The 16708-nt window shown below is 45.8% G+C and overlaps 1 protein-coding gene across 1 annotated transcript in view; it reads right to left on the bottom strand.

The window, feature by feature from the left end:
* Positions 1 to 13859, bottom strand: part of GRHL1 (grainyhead-like 1 (Drosophila)) — a 32797-nt gene extending 18938 nt beyond the window's left edge. Inside the window, exons 1-7 of the mRNA XM_010189188.1 lie at positions 13671 to 13859; positions 10677 to 10747; positions 8798 to 9188; positions 7931 to 8007; positions 7003 to 7159; positions 6382 to 6493; positions 5379 to 5473 (exon numbers count right to left, since the gene is read on the bottom strand). Coding sequence (XP_010187490.1) covers positions 5379 to 5473; positions 6382 to 6493; positions 7003 to 7159; positions 7931 to 8007; positions 8798 to 9188; positions 10677 to 10747; positions 13671 to 13736 — 969 coding nt within the window. The 5' untranslated portion in view covers positions 13737 to 13859. The remainder of the gene's footprint in view (positions 1 to 5378; positions 5474 to 6381; positions 6494 to 7002; positions 7160 to 7930; positions 8008 to 8797; positions 9189 to 10676; positions 10748 to 13670) is intronic.
* Between the last annotated feature and the right edge of the window lie 2849 nt (positions 13860 to 16708).

Raw genomic sequence — 16708 nt, 5'->3', positions numbered from 1 at the left:
TGCAACACGTGGGAAACCTGGGGATAAAGGTTCCCAGTCCTACTGATGCTTCCTCACACCCCGTGCATTGATAAGATAAAGGTGCGGGGCCAGGTGGCAGCTTTTGGTGGGTTGGTTGGAAAGAAACTAAAACCAGCAGTTTGGGAAAAAAAAAAAGGCAAGCAATATGTAGAAAAAAAAACAAAAAAAATCCACCCTTAAACCACAACCCCCCCTACCCCCCTAAATGAACAAACAAACCAAATTCCCAAAATAAACCAATGCAAAACTTAAAGAATTTAGTCTACAAAGGCACAAAAATGGCTGAAAAGGAAGTGTTGCCACCAGGTATAAAAGGAATGGAGAAAAGAGGGAAAAACCCAAAATCACCTCCTAGTTTTCTCTATAGAAAAGCTAACATCAGGAATATTTTTCTTTCGGCTTTATGAAACACACTGTGAGCTCAGTAGCTAGTTGGAAAACCAGATGGATGGTAGAGTTTGGGACATCAAGTTCTGAATTAAAATTGTGAGCTGAAAATCTGCTTCTAATTTGCAATGTTTAAAATCAAGGGCAACAGACACCTGTTTGTAAGAAAACCCAGGACAGAGCAGGGACAGGTCTGCGTTAAGAGGCAGGCAAGCAATACGTGCTATGACTTTCCTGTGTCAAAGGCTGCGTGTACTTGCGCCTCAAAGTACTTGTGGTCTGCAGTGCTGGCTTCAAACCAATCTCTCTCCTTTAAGTATGTTTGACTCATCACATTTCATAGTTTCATTTCCAACTAGCCAAACCTGTACCTCCTCAATGCTGCTGAAGATGGCAACACCTTCTTTAATGAGGCATATGACTGCTGTTTCATTACAATGGCATCCATATAAACCCATGCAACATTCATCAATCAAAAAAGCTGAAATTCTTCCTACAGTGCACACCAAGCGAGGATTATGCTACAACAAACTCTTAAAATAAATCAGCTGTGTACACCCCAACCTTCAAGTTGTAGCAACAGATCCACCCTCTCCAAAAATTGAGCTCATCTGAACAAAAAATCCTGTCTAAGAACAAGACATACAAGAGGATCTGCCAGACGACCACCCTCATTGCCTAATCTGCTACTTCAAACTATTTCAAAAGGCCAACCCAAATTAACCTCAAATTACTTTAATATAGGACTGTTCCACTTTTCTTGGAAAAAAGCAGCATAGTTTAATTGCTCTGTCATTCAGGGTGTCACTTCAGAGACATCACAGCACCTTTCCTTTGCTGGAAAGACAGCAAAAAGCTCTACCACAATATTCTCCAGTTCCAAATGCCCCTGTTACAGCCTACACAACGCTTTTTAGCAGAAAGGGTCTTTTCACACAGCATCTGGCTTACAATGCCATTTTTTTCCTCCTAGGAAAGGAATGGGAGGACAATAGAGCCCTTAATGTGCAGTGACATCATTTTTGGCTCTGATCCCACCACCCAGCCTCCAGCGAGCCAGACAGGAGACCTCCACAGGGGCCCTTCTCTGGGAGCTGCTGGGAGCAACGCCATGTTTCAGCAGGGACCCACTGGCAAGCGTGAAGGGGTGCAACGGTGGAGTCCTTGCACTGTTAGAACTACAAGAATGGGGCAAAGAGGCTCTTGCCATCACCATGCAGACAACTTGCCCTGCCCAGACACAAGGCCACAACTCTCCTGCTCTACCGGGCAGGAACTCAAATGGGGTTTGAGCAAAGCAGGATCCAGCAAAGCCAGTTAACCCTGGGGAAACCGATTCATCCAGATTGTTCAACTGCCACTGACCCAAGAGCAGGCCATGTCCCCAGGCCAAAGGTAAGGGATAGAGAATTTGCTTCACGGCCTAACGGGTAACACAATATAGGTAACAGGACAATGGCCAACATTATGAAGAGCGGCAGGAAACACTCAAAAAAATGTGCATTTAACCATGCATATAGCAGCAATTTTTATTAAAAGATATCTAATGGGTACCAATCAAGGTACCCATTCTCCAAGGAGGAGAATCAGATATGCTGTACAGACGTGGGACAAGATCACTCAGCCTTAAAATCTCATGACCTGAACGTACAAATGCTTCTCCTGATTGCCATACAGAGGTAATGAATCCTGTCCTTTCAAGAGACCTCTTCCCTACCTTTAAAATCCCCTGATTTTCAAGATGGCCAAACTTCCTCAGTCAACAAGGAGGGGCAGGCACCTCCAGAGAAAGCTCCATCTCAGCTCCAGACACCCTGTCCCTAATGAAGTCATACAAGTGAGAGATGATGAGCTTGTCTTCAGACATCTCAAAGCTGATCACAGCAGCAGAACCCCACCTCGACTGTCTGCCCAGCATGGCAGACGGCCGGGACAGGGTGGGAAATTGTTTGAAGTCTCCACAAGCCCCAGGGTAACTCCAGCGTTACCTGTTGCATGCAAGTGAGTGTATCAGTTACGCATCTTTGTCAGACTTATCAGACCATGCTTCCACCCAACCAGCACAGCTCCTGACTGAGTAGCTGTGCTGGGCTTTCTACGTATCCAATTCAACAACTCACCCGTTTATGAACTGATTTCCCAGTTCACCATCTCCACCGCTCTCCTCACAGAACATGACTGCCTCCTCACCCAATTCTTCCCCTGCCCTGATCTGTCAGGTGGTGGGGTCAGACTCCACCTCTAACAGGGATGCCTGAAAGCCCACCAGAATGACCAGTGCCTCTTGTTAATCTTTTATCCTGTCCTCACTCCTTCCCATCTCTCACGAGCACCACTTCAGGCTAGTCTGCCTCTTCCTCCCCACCCTCACCTCCCTTTGCTGTCTCGGAACAAGGAGGCTTTGGATCCTGGGTTCTTTTCCAGCTGGCACACACTACGGGAATACTTAACCCACCACTATTGCAGAAAGTGGCTGGTTCTAGCAGTTCCTGTGATGTCCCAAAGCAACAGAAGAGGGCAGAGAGGAGCTGGCAGAAAGCAGCACTCAGCATTTGCTCTGAACCCCTGAACCCTGATCCCAGTGCCTGTCATGCATTAAACACTCCTGGTTTCTACACACAGGCTCACAAACAGCACACCAACGCAGCCAGCTGTGAGACACCACCATCCGCACAGAGCTTGGCCTGCCTGCTGCATCTCGCATCCAAAGCCCTGGAGCTGCCTTCAGCTCTCCCAGCACAACACAACTGGGAAACGACGGTTGCTGAGGGCATCTCAAACATCTTTTCCATCCCCCAACTCCACAGCTGCAAAATCCAGACATTTTCCTTACTGCAGAGCGACCACATGACTTGCATTGCCTGAGACAAGTGTTTCTTCACCAGAAAGCTGTCTTTTACAAAATTGCCAACACAGAATGTAGCACAGAATTTTACCAAGTGCCCAGTGAAGGATGTAGCACAAGAAGGGCGAGCATCTGGTCCCAGAGCTACTGGGGCAGCATCTTGTGATAATACACTATTTTTCCCTTAAATCCCACACACAAACAGAGCTCTCGGTGCCTAAATGAGTAATTATATCAAAAACCCCAAACACAGAGCCTTATCACCTCCCAGCTGACACCTCTGCACAGGACCAAATCATTCCCACAGCAAATTGGAAAAGGGAGGGAAACAGGAGAAGCAGCAATCCCAGGAGAACCATTTGGCACTGGACCAGGGAACTCCAGGGCTCAGGAAGCGAGTTTCCAGTAATCAAGGCTTGCTGACTGATTAAACATAGCATCTATGCAACACTGCTGCTGTTATTAAACATAAGGCACTGTATTTATTTCTGTGGAAGACTTTCGGTAGCATCGGAAACTCAGCTCTCCATTCCCTATTCTCTTCATGTACCTCAAGACTGGGCAGTGGGGGAGCGAGGGGAGGAAAAAAAGGAAAATAAAAGAGAGAGAAAGAGCATGCAAGGTAAATGAACTATGCAATAAAAATTGTTGAAATTGGCTCAGGCATCTCCTGATAAGATCACAGGAGTTGAGAAAGAACCGCAGCTCATTGGTGAGAAATTCAACCACTGACAAAACACATCCACTCAGGGAAGAGAAATAAGGTTAAACAGACACTCAGACTCATGGAACACTTACGAAAAATGCCAATGCTTTGAACACTGAACTCCAGAGTATTTTTCTCTTCATATGATACTGATTGCAGGAGCCAAGGCTTGTACTCTTGGTATCAACAGTCCCCTCTGCAGCTTCATACAAACCAATACGTGGATCTCACACACTAAGACTCTGAATTCAAAGGTAAATTGCCTCTGTAGCTACAAAACTAGTGTAGGTCACACCTCATGCACCACCTCATCACACAAAGTTCAGTCCTGTGCTGAAATACCACCTTGAGGTGTCCTAGACTTTTTCAAGCTGCTACTGACAATTTTATTATTGGCCTGCCATCACTGAAACCACTCATTCAGGGGAGCACCTGGGCAATAACCACCCGCACCAGCTTCAGAGGGCTGGGCTCTGGCCCCTGGTGGGAAGGGACAGGCTCCTCAGCACCAGCTCTAAGCATCCCCCAATCTAGGCTTTCCCTAAATATGGCACTCTGCGGCCACCAGTAGCTGTCCCCATGATGGTGGTGACTAGCACATGACATACTTGCAAGAGCCAGCCTCCAAAAACTGAAAAGAAATCACTCCCAATTTTCAACAAAAACCTCAGCAGTAACGAAACTCTCCACAGAAAACTCCTGCACTTTGCCTCCAGCAACAAACTGGTGGGAAATGCCTTTGGAACAGAGGTGACTGCTCTCTGACCTGCTGTCCTGGCACCCAAAAGATACAGGGGTTTTCTTCAAAAGCTGGAGTGGCTTCAAATAGCTGCAGTTAGCTACTAGAGCTAAGGAAGCTGCCCATACTTATGTGCCTACCGTAGTGCCCACAGTTCTGAAAAAGACCAGACCAAAGTTCACCAGGAGGCTGCTCTAACTTGAAATAGGTCACTGGGTGTTGAGACCTATGGTTTCAGCAACACATTGCGTTGTGAGCTCAGCAGCAGCAGCAACTCCCTCTTCTGCTAAAGGCAAGCCCATTGCCACAGCCTTAACTCCCTCAGAAGCTGCCCTACATCTCCTGCTGGGATCCTCCAGGAGGCCGTGCTCCCTGCCAAGCCCAGCTATGCTCCATCACACCTCCAGTGCCTCTTCATCTGCTCTGGAAACGCAAGGCGCTTCCTTCTGTCAGTACTTGTTGGTCAGGCAGGCAGTTCTGCCAAGAACCTGAAAGCAGTTGCAAAGCTCTCCGCGGTTGCACATGCAAGCCCTCTTAAGAAATAGCCAGAAGCTTTTGCCTAATGCCAGAGCGTAAACAAACTTGTTACATGCTAATCACCAGGTAAGGCCACACACCCCTCCCCTCCCCCAGCACCCAAATCTGCTAAAAGGACAGGAAATATAATCATGGTCACATACCTTTGCTTCCTCATTGATGTCCCAAGTGAAGGATATGGCATTGTACGCGATCTCCTCAATGTTACTGATGGTGTTGAAGCTCTCCTTGTAGTCAGCTGTTAGAAAGAAGGATACCACCTGGAGTCCTTAATCCCACAAAGCAGCCAGAAACTGCAACACCTCAGCAAACCCTTAGGGGCAAAGAAAGCTGAACCGTATTTAAGAATAGATCATTAAAAAGGCTGGAAATGGTTCTCATACAAAAACAAAAGAAGAAAGACTCTAACAAACAGGAGGAAAGAGGAAAACCAAGGGTTTGACAGGAATTCCAGACTAGACACCCCAAATATTGCATGACCTGCCCACAGCCTATGTGCGGGTAACCCTACTCCGTATGGCAAGGACATAAGCTCTCAATAAAGCTCCTTCACTAACAAAGAAAGATTTGCATGCGCGTCTGCTATAAGTGCCAAGTGATTAATCCCTGCTTTTATTCACAGAAGGAAGGGACTAGGAGTACAACCCAGAGAAGGCTGGAGGACAGCCAGCCCCAGCCTTGTCTGCAGGCAAGTGGAAATCTGCAGTGTTGTCTTTTTTCACATGTACCAAAGATCAGTTGTGAGTGAAGCTGCAGGAAGGAGGATCATTAGTGTTGAGGTATTTCTACAAGCATCTTGTCCTTTGAAGAAACGCAGTATTTAGAATAGTCAAAGTCTGTAAGCTGGGATTTAGCTACAAGCACCAGGATATGCCAAAGCAATTGTAGTTTGGAGAGGGGGTGTTAGATACCCCAATACAAAGCCCTAAACTCAGACTGCTCATCCTCCAAAAATCAGCCTCTTTAATGAGCTGCAGCACTAGCTCTAAGCAATCAAAAGCTCTCTCTGGGCTTTCAGCAAAGCTATGGATAGCAGAGAGCACAATTGAAAGGTTCCTTAAACCAACAAAGCTTTAGCAGGAAAAACCAAACCTTGCCAAGGAATTCAGGTTGGAGTTTGACATCAGCAATGACAGTGTTCCTTACCTATGTCAATGCACCTTTGTTTGGCCGTGTGCTGTCTTGAGTGCCAGTACTTCCAATGCCTGAGCTGATCTTCTCTCGTTTTGTCTTCAGCAAACACGACCATGATCACACTCTGAAAGGAGAGGGGATAAAATTTAAAAGAAAAAACAAAAAACATAGAACAAAAAAACCTCAACCCTGCAAACACGTGGAAGAGAAAAGGCCACAGAGTACATTTGTTTTGGAAGTTCTCCCTGGTATCAGGTTTTCTGCTTTAGGCTTTCCAACCTGACGCACTGCAGTACACCCAGCCCTCGGCTGCCAAACAGGAAGACAGCAGCGCTTTCTGGGTCATCACCAGTGATGAGCAGAACTGCTCTCCCAGCTAGAGTTCAAGGATCTCATTCCAGGGGTTGCATCACCTTTGCACAAGTGCTGACACCACTTCTTAACAGACTGAGCCAGGATGGGCTGGTCTGGAAGTAGGTGGACAGCAAAGTAAGGAGCGTTGACGTAAGAATGGGTAAGTTGGCCTCAGTGCTGATGCTCTGGTTTAGACAAAGATGACTGCACTTTGGTAGAGTTTAACGCTTCCACTGTACACACACTCCTTCCCAAGAAACCGCAAGAGCTGACACTCACTCGGACTTTACTGATGGGGTGGTGGATGCCTTCACTGCTGCTGACTTCCTTCAGTGTGATGGGGTAAAATTGACCTTTATTCAGGTAAGTCATTGTGCTGTCCCCAGGCTTCTGTCGGAGGGACTTGGAGGCTTCCAGAGTGTATTCAAAGTTATTCCTATGAAGCAAGAAGGACAGTGATTGCTAAGGCATTTTCCTGGAAAGCTGATTAAACGCTCTACATTTAATTTGGAGAAACTCCAAAGTTGTTAGTTGACTCACTAAGCAAGGAAGGAGTTGGAAAACAGGATGAGCCCCTTTTTCAACCATTTCCTTAATGAATGAACATTTAAGAGAAGTTTTTGGCAAGCTAAATCCCAAGACACATCAGCAGGCAAGACTGGAAGCTCCTTATTCAGGCTGAGAGCAGCAAGCTGCTCCTATGGAAAAGTATCTATTAGTAATGAAATTAAAATTCACAAGCTAATAAGCCATACAGTGGTCATGGTCTTCTCCTCTTCCCTCCTGGTCAACTGCAGCTAACCAAACTTGTTTATTCCACTCCCTTGGAGTTCAAATGAGTTTAATGCTTCTTGTATCTGCTGTAGATTTCCCAACAGGGAGAAAGCAAGGCAAGCAGGGACACAGCTGAAAGTCAGCTCCAAGACCACTGCAGAGCTGACAGACACCACCACATCCTCCCATGGGACATCCACTGAAACAGGGTGGTATTTCCGACCCTGCATGTAGTTTTCCCTAAAGATACAGGTAGGATTTTCAACTGCGAAATTCAAATGAGCAGGCACAGTTGTGGTTTTGAGATCCACAGTGTGCCCAGTGCCTGATAGAGATTCAGCACAGAAGGAACCAAGCTGCACTGCTTGTTGATGGACAAGCCAACTGTAAGAGAAAAGGAGGATAAGGGCAAGCACAGGGCTTAAAGCATTACCCAGAAATGCTGTCAAACACATAATCTTCTGAATTCATGTTGGCCATCCGGAGATTCAGTTCAGTAGGAAAGAAAACCTGGGGTAGACACAAAACAACACAACAATTAACACAGCAGCAAAGAGGAAAGTAAAGATTAAACAGATACTTGTTACCACAGAACTTCTGGCAGGTAAATTGATCATCGGATAACAACCGCTTTTCAGTCTGTACAGACACTTGAGCAGGATTTTAACCCAAAACGTTTGGGTGTCAACTACGCACAACATCTCACAAGCCTTCTGAGTCAGCTTAGGGCAACATTTTAAGGCCTTCCCAAATCTCAAAGAGAGGGCACAGCCACACAGTTCCTTGATGCCTGGCTTAAAAAGCCAAAACACTTACTCTGTTGTTTTCAGTTGATACCATAAAACAAAAACCATGGATTTTCATCCATGTTTAACTCTCTCTCAAGGCCCCTAAGTAAACCGACTGTTTTTCACTGCAACACACCACGCCTAGAAACTGGCAGCAAGGAAGCTCACAGACCTCGTCACTTCACTTCGGTACCTGCAAAGGCACTGCAGAGTGTGGAACTCTTGCAAAACCTGGTCCAGTGCTGTGGATCAAGATAACTATTTTCACACTCTGCAAGCCAAAGGCTCTGTCCCTAGCAAGATTAGTCATTTGCTCTTGATAATCGTTTCATGTTGCAAAGGTTTTATTTACTAAGTTATACTTACGCACCTTTCCAAGAAGGTCTTCCATTTCTAAATCACTGGACACATTTATGGTTCGCATAACAAGAACAACTAAAGATGGAACTGGATCTCTCCATCCAGATCAAGACACACACACACACACACACAGTGACTGCCTCTCTTGGTACCTCTTGCACACCCTCCTTGAAGGTCTCTGAGAAGGTGGAGTCTGGTGTTCGCCTCTGGGAGTTCTGAGGTTGGGTGTTGGAACTGAACTGGTCGGGATTGAGGTTCCTGTCGAAGACCACCACCCGCTCAGGGGGCTCAGGGTGGTAGACGCTGGGCGGGATGCCCACTGCAAAGCCATGGGGCTGCGTCTCCGTTTTGATGGAATGGGTGGGCATCGTGGCAATTGAAACAGTGACCGTCGTGTCAGGGGTTGTGAGGTGGCCTCTCTTGTCCATGCCCATCTGAGGTGTGTGTGGAAGGACAATATTGAAAGGCACATTTTTCAGAACCTGGACTCGGTTTTCTCCGGCAGAAATGAGCGACTGCTCTGTCACATTTGGGATGCTGTTCCTTTAAAGGACAAAGACAAAAGAAATAATGTATAAATTATATAGCCCATTTTCTCATTGAGCAAGAACTAGAAATACTTCTCAGCCTTTTGGACAAGGTCAGCTGATACCAACTCTCTTGCTTCTGCAGAACAGCTCAATCCTAACCCAAAAAGCTGAGAAATTTGACCCTCACCCACTCCTAACAACTCCACCTTGGAGTGAAGGGTGAGGGTTCACAGCCCAAATCCTCACTGCTTGGAAAACTGTGATTCAAAACTTAGTGCTTCGAGGCCCTTCCCACCACACATTGGCACAGGCAGGCTCCATGAAACTGCTCTTTGGTGGATAGAGGAGAACCGAGAGCAAGGCTGCTGCTCCTCTGCTCTAGGACTGCACACCACCCAGGAAGCACTAGCAGTGAAATTACACCCCTTTTTCATGCACAAATCCCCAAGGATATCCATACGGAGACTCCCTGGAGTGGTTTGAGTAACTTCACGCTCTCCACCCCCTCATACTCATTTCTACCAGCATGACACTGAGATCTGTGGCCGAGCTGAGCTCAGAGCCAGTAGCCACTAAGTCAGCCCTCCCTTTCTCCCTCCCCACAGCGTGGTCCTGCCCTCTCCTTTGGACCAATTCTGACACTCCCCCAACCCCTTGGTGAGCCAGTTTGGCTTGTTCCACTGGCAGAAAGGTAGCCACTTCTTTTTTTCCTGCTAGGTTATAGGTCAGGGAAAGACCAGAGCTGGTACGAGGGGAGCAGTGGGAACACGTGGCTGGGAACCAGACTGCTCTTCTCAAATCATTCAATCAACTTAGCCAGACCACAAAACCTCACCTCAAGTCCTCAAAGTATTCTAGTCTGTCCAAAGGAAGAGGATGGTAGGAGTGGAGGCATGGCTTGAATGAACCTCACATTTGCAGTATTTACTTAATCAGTATCTTCTTCTGCTTGGGAGGCACAAGAGAGGGAGGGCAGGAAGAGGAAGAAAGAAAGGAGTTCCAGAGGATACGAAAGAAGTCCACAAACAACACAAAACCAAAACTGAATCACAAGCACGCTCAAGTCCTTCCCTATCAGCCCATGCATGAAGAAGCAAAGCTGCTGGTGTCAAAGAACAAAATCAGCAGTGAGCAACTAAGGCAATCACATGCAAAAATTAAAAGGTCACCAGTCACCTCCATAGCCGTGGGAAGGGTTGTCTGTGCTACCAGGCTGCGCCCAGTGTTAGAGAGCAGCTTTTGCTACACCAACTGTATGACATCAGTGCAAAGAAAGCAGATGGATGACGATGAGCAGCAGTTTGGGCCTCAGTTCTCCACATAATGGTCTGATCCCTATTCTATTCCCAGGGCAGCACAAGAATTCGGTGCACAGAGTAAAAGCAAACAATTTCTGTCTTCCAGCACAACACAGCAGTGCAGCAAGTTACTTGACTTCAGCAGCTTTGGTGGCCTAGGAGGGAAGGGAGTTAAACAGACATGCGATAATAAAAACTAATACCTTTTGCTATGGTCTTGGTCAGGATGTTCTACCTCTGGTTTAGCTGTAGAAGATCTCCTCTCCCTTGGAACCTGGGAAATACAAGACATACTATAATTGCAATCTTCCTCCTTTACCAAAAACAAAAAAAAAGCTCCTCAGAATACAGCTATTTGGTCAAATAAAGAAAGCATCGCTCTCTGATACCAGTCATTGTTAGCATTACAGTTTGACCAATGTTCACACCACTTTGGCTATCAGGCCCACCCCAGGCGATGCCCCGCACATCCCAGTATAGCCAACCCAGCCAGCCATGCCAGCCCTGGGCTCCTGCCAGCGCTGGGCAGTGGGAAAACCAGTGCAAAAAACTGGCCCAGAACACTGTCCATCCCTGCCTGGAGCACCAGCACCGGCTGGAGCAGGACCAGGAGGAAAGCCACCAAGGTCTGCACTGGCAGGGCAGCTTTCCTCCTCTGCAGGCTGGCAGGGCTCAGCTCCCTGGATGAGGTCAAGGCTTGAGAAAGGACACTGCTCCGCAGCCCCTTCCTCATGAAGGCATGCTCTCTAGGCCACTTCCTCAAAGACCACTTCAGGTTTTCCCTTCTCCTCAGAGACCAGGGGATTTGAAGAGGACCAGGTTTGATTACATATATATATTGGGATGCTACAGCTCATTTTTGTGCATGGTCATGTACAACATGTTGGCCCAAACGGTATTAAACCATTTATAAACAAAAGGCAGCCACCAGCACTCTGGATTTAAGACACAAGGCAGCTCAAAACTGCTCCTCATATTTTATGCCATGGACAGGATTTTCCCTGAAAACTGCACACCGCAACACCGATCACATAAGCCATCTCTCCCACACCCAGACGCACACCATTTTCCTTGCTGCAAGGCCAAGGCACACAGCAGCAGGTGAACCCTTCGACCTGTGACAGCTTGGTTCACCAGAGCACCCCAGCAACCTGAGCGGCTCTCACCACCGCTGGCACCAGCCCATGGTGCTCCGGCCCCTCAGGCACACAGCAAGTCCACACGGACTCCTCTGCAAACACTCACATGGTGCCCAGGACTTCCGTCACCCTCAACACACCTCTGGAATGAGCAACTCCCACCACCTCCCTTCACTGAAGCCTGCTCAGATACTGCCTGCTTGTGCTAGCTTGGTGCAACACAGGGAACAGCATACTTCCCTCAACAACTCTCAATTAAATCCTAAGTCCTGGTTCTTCCACACAACCTAGAGCCTCCAGTAACACCAGAATTATTGAATTTTCCACAGTAACCAGCAAAATTTGGAGAAACTCTACCTGGAAACTGCTAGGAGGCCCATGCTAACAAGTCACAAAAAACAAAGGTCTTTCAAGCCGCATTTGGCCTCAAGTCCAACATTTCCAAGCTCTAGATTTTGATCAAAAATTAGGTTCCCATAAGGCCTTATTAACCACAGCTGAGCTATCAGCATAGCCCATTAGTCGAATGGAAGAAGACTGAAATTGTACATTTTGTTGATTTGTTTTGTTTTTTAAATACAAAGGTGATCTCATCAGCTGCCTTTAATATTGCAGAGGGGGCGTATCAGAACTGCCTAGACATCATCCCTCCAGCATTACATCACAACAGTCCTCAATAAATCTTTCAACCTCGAACCATGTTGCTTCACAGAGCCTGTGTCATACCTGTTCTTCCTCTGACTTTTCTGTATGCTTGCCGATACCCAAACATAAGAGGAAACCCCAAATTAAACATTAATGTACAGCAAATCCCTTCTGCTTTGCCAAGCGTGAAGGATCAACATCAATGTGCTCTTTGTAATCTACAGGTTTAGAAATTGAAATTGAGTTTATGGATTAAAATCGTTCTGGCGAAAGTGTTGGGGCTTTTTTTCCAAGAGCACAGCAAGTGCAGGCACAAAGCAGAAAGCCAGTTTTCTCACAAAACTAGTTGAATAACATCCACATCAGTGAGTCTGCGGCATTTTGACGTGTGTGTGTGGTGCTAATCTCCATATTAAGCATTACAAGAATATTTGTATGTGTGAGACATGTTCAGCTCTTAAAAGGACAGGCAAGGATTTTGTATGCACAAGGCAGCCTCTCCTGGTGCCCGAGGAACTAACCACTGCTAAAGGACACTGGCCATACGGTCAGGCACACGAGCCAACCCAGCCTCCTTGCACGCTCAAAGGAAAATCAGGCATCTCTAACCAGTGAGCCAGACCACCGTAACGCCAGCATCTAACACAAGGACACCTCCCTGGAAACACCTGCTGATCTCCACTGACTCAGACCAGAGATAACCACCCTGGGTTGGACTTCTGGTATTTAGGAGAGAAAGATCAGCAAAGTGTACCCCAGGCAAACCAGAAGATTATCTGTTTGACTGCGTTCAGTGCACCTGTGAGCATCTAGGAAGGCACGAGAAGACCACGAACACTGGGGAAGACAACCACAGCTGTCAAAGGATTAACAGATACAGCAGCTGAAGCTCACTGAAGGTTAGAGGGATGCAGACAGCAACTCCTTCAGGCAGTCACTTCTGCCCTACACCACCAATACTCTGTAGTTATAGCTCAGTATCAGCTAAAACTGAGGTAGCACATCAACACCCCAGAAAAAGCCAACAGTCCCACCAAATAGGGACCACGTGAGCAAAAGGAGAGGAGCTTCTTTCTCCATGTGTATTCACACTCAGACAGGGACATGCTCCTAAAGTCTCATTCTTCATGACCATTCTTCAAGTCTCATTTCTATAATACACTGCTTCCCGCAGAACCTGGAGTCAGCAGGCAAAGTGCAACTGAAGCTTTTGACCTGTTACACAAAGACACAGCAGATCTTATTTTACTGAGCTAAAAACAAACCCATTTTCAGAAAAATTGACATAGAACTTTTCCATTTAAACCCCATAAAGTCCTTCATAGCTTCTGTAAAATCCTCTAGCAAATGACACCTTTTCCACGGGTGGAACAAGAGCTCCTCAGGCTCCAGAGCACACTCATGCCAATCTACCTTGTAGTAATCATACAGCAGTCCAAGGGCAGCCGCGCTGTCTTCATCACCATTGATGCTCATCATAGCTTTGGTAGCTGCCGTAAGGGGATTTTCAAGAAAAGTTTTCCAGGCCTCATCTTCGCTGGTGTAAGGACGTCTCTGAGAGTAGAGAGAGTCATTCTGAAGAACCAACACAGGTCTTTTACTTGAATCATAAAAAAAGAAGAAAGAAGGAAAAAAAGCCACCTGTTAGAACACATGAAAAACATTCCTAAAGTTCTTCTAAATTAGCTGCCCTGGTTTCACAGGGTTCATATTCTGATTCAGTGCACTGCAAGGATTAGTCAACACAAAAAAGCACAGAAACCCAATTCTGATCTCACTCACGCTCAGTGTAAATCAGGATTAATTTGACCAAATTCGGCTGGATTACACCAGCCTGTGTGAAAAGGCAAAGCCGCTTAAGAGCGCAACTGACCTGCTCATGCTCCGAATCCAACCCAGAAAGAGTTACACGCGCTCACTGGCCTACCACTTACAAACCTCCAGCCCGTCCCATGTAACAAACCCTACCAAGCCACAACTTGCTCCAGTTCCCACGTGGAAACAGAAAATGCGAATTAACACAACGTCTCTTTCCCCTCAGCTTGCAGAGGGCGCCTTCACTCTCAAAGAGCATCTGAAAACACCACCTAGAAGGAAACTGCTCAAAGGGACCTCAAACCAATTTGGCAGCAAATTTTTCTCAAAAGGGAAGCAAAAAGTCTTACTGTCTGGTTACTGCTGAAATAATCCATGACACTAGTTTGAAACATCCTCAACAGGTAACTAGGAAAAAGACAAAAACTGGGGTTTTTCCCCTTCATCTTGTAGTATATTTTTAAAATATTTATATTTATATTTACTATGAACATTTTGAGATGGCAGGAAACAAGAAAGCTCGGAGACGACTTAGACCTTCTGTCCACAGGTGAAAGCAGGACATCTGTAGAAAATGCTGTCCTACCAGCTTAAGACAATTTAGTATACTTCGGTTTTATTGGAAAAATAGAAATTTCAACTTTCAAGTTAGCTCAAGATAATGTTGTATAAATGGAATTTTAACCCAGTTCAAACAGTTTTCTCTCCAATGCAAGTACAGCATTAGCGTTCTGCAGATTGGTAGGGAGAGGAGGGAGGCTTTCTTAAAAAATCCCAAACTCTGCATTTTTAATGAATTGGTCATAGTTTAAAGTAAATAAACAACTATAAAAAGCCCTAAACCTCACAAAAAGCAGTTCCCCTCCACTTTCACACCTCTTCTCCGATAGATAAGCATTCTTTTCATCTATTTACCCAGACACATTCAGAGACTGAAATATACTACAAATACAAAAAGTTGTGAAATGTAAAGTTGTGAAATACTCTAATCACTATAATCAGCTTAACAGTATCCTACATTTATCACCACCTTCTACCAAAAAAGATTGCAAAGCACTTTGCAAATTATGCGTTCAGTCCTTTATCAGTTACACAAGGAGTCTCAATGGGACAGCTTGGCTGAGCTGAAGACACTTAATGCGAGTGGGAGTTTCCAGGACTGGTAAGAGCACTTTATGGCTATAAATCAGTATTATATAGCTGGAAAAAAGCAAACAACAACAAAAAAGACAAGCTCTTTCACCAAGCCCTTTCTTCAGGTCTTTGTACATGTTTGTGTACACACTGGTGCAGATACCAAAATGCAGCTATCAAAACACAAGTACCTCTGGTATCGAGGACATCTACCTTCTAGCAATGGCTGCACAACAGAAGATAAAGCAGAATTTTCTTTAAAGACATGGTACAAGCTCCCAGTCTTGCACAATGTGATAAAAGAAACCTCAAATATCCACAGCAAACGGGTAAGTCCTCAAGTTCAAGCCACTTGTAAAGAAAAAGGCAACTAAAGTACCCTGGGCACAGCTCACTTGATCCGCGCTGAAGGCTCAGTCAGCCCTCCTGGACTCACAAGACCACTAAGCTGATCCCTCCAGCTCACATGGAATGAGAGAACTGGGGGACAACCAAAAATACTGAGAGCTAAAGCAGCGTAGCAAATACAAAAACCTACATAATTTTGTGCAACACCTAAATATAATGCACATTGTCTTACAGGTAACCTACCCCCTAAAAGCAGCAAAGAAAGAATTATCTGCAGAATTATCACAAGGAGCACAGAGTTTGGCAGTAACTCAATCCCATAACAGAACCACAGCTTCTTTCAGGAAAATGGGAGTATATTAATAAGAGAATTTATTTCCCTAAGTTTTAGGTTTCAAGATTACCAGCACATGGATTTGCTCACAAAGGAGTAGATGTGTCCAGCAAAGGTTGAAAATAAGATTCTTACTGCAGTTTCAATAACTTTCAAATTTCCTTTCCAATTCCCTTTCCCTCACCTGCAATTTAACTGGAGACATTAGGAGATCCTCAGTCGCACTGTGTTTTACACCTGGTCCTTCACAGGGCTCACACCTTTAATGCTGAGGCAGCAAAGAAGATTTATTTTGCCGGTTTCTATGTGCCGGAAAAGTGAAGCGCACGTACCTGAACTGCTGTGGCCTCAGCTATTAAGTGTGATTGGATGTAAAAAAACAGATGACAAACCCTAATCACAGAGTGAAGTTAGTGAGCTGCTGCATCAGAGCCCTCTTTCTAGAAAGTGGTATATTTTAAAAAATAACAGTTTTGGTAAAAATCCTCCACTTTTCTTAAGGAACGAATGCATTTGAGTCACCGATCATTCAAAATACTGTAACTTTATAATCGATTCTTCAAATCACTTCAGACTTGCCCTATTTTCTATTCACTTCTAATGTCCATAGTCACTGTCTCCAGACAGACACGGTGACAAGTAGTCGTTTTTTTTAAACACACCAAAGCCACTAAAGAGCATATGGGATCCTAGGCACTCAACACCACGCAGTTACAGACAACGCGCTGTGCACTCCGTTTTAGCTCTTTTAACCCCCGATTTCACGTAGTACCAAGCAGCTGCCGCCGAGCTCTCCAAGCCCCCCTCAGACACCACCACG

Source organism: Mesitornis unicolor, unplaced genomic scaffold (assembly GCF_000695765.1).
Source record: "Mesitornis unicolor isolate BGI_N332 unplaced genomic scaffold, ASM69576v1 scaffold17717, whole genome shotgun sequence".
NCBI classification, from domain to species: Eukaryota; Metazoa; Chordata; class Aves; order Mesitornithiformes; family Mesitornithidae; genus Mesitornis; species Mesitornis unicolor.
The sequence above is the reverse complement of the archived record's forward strand: the minus strand, read 5'-3'. Positions and strand labels throughout refer to the sequence as shown.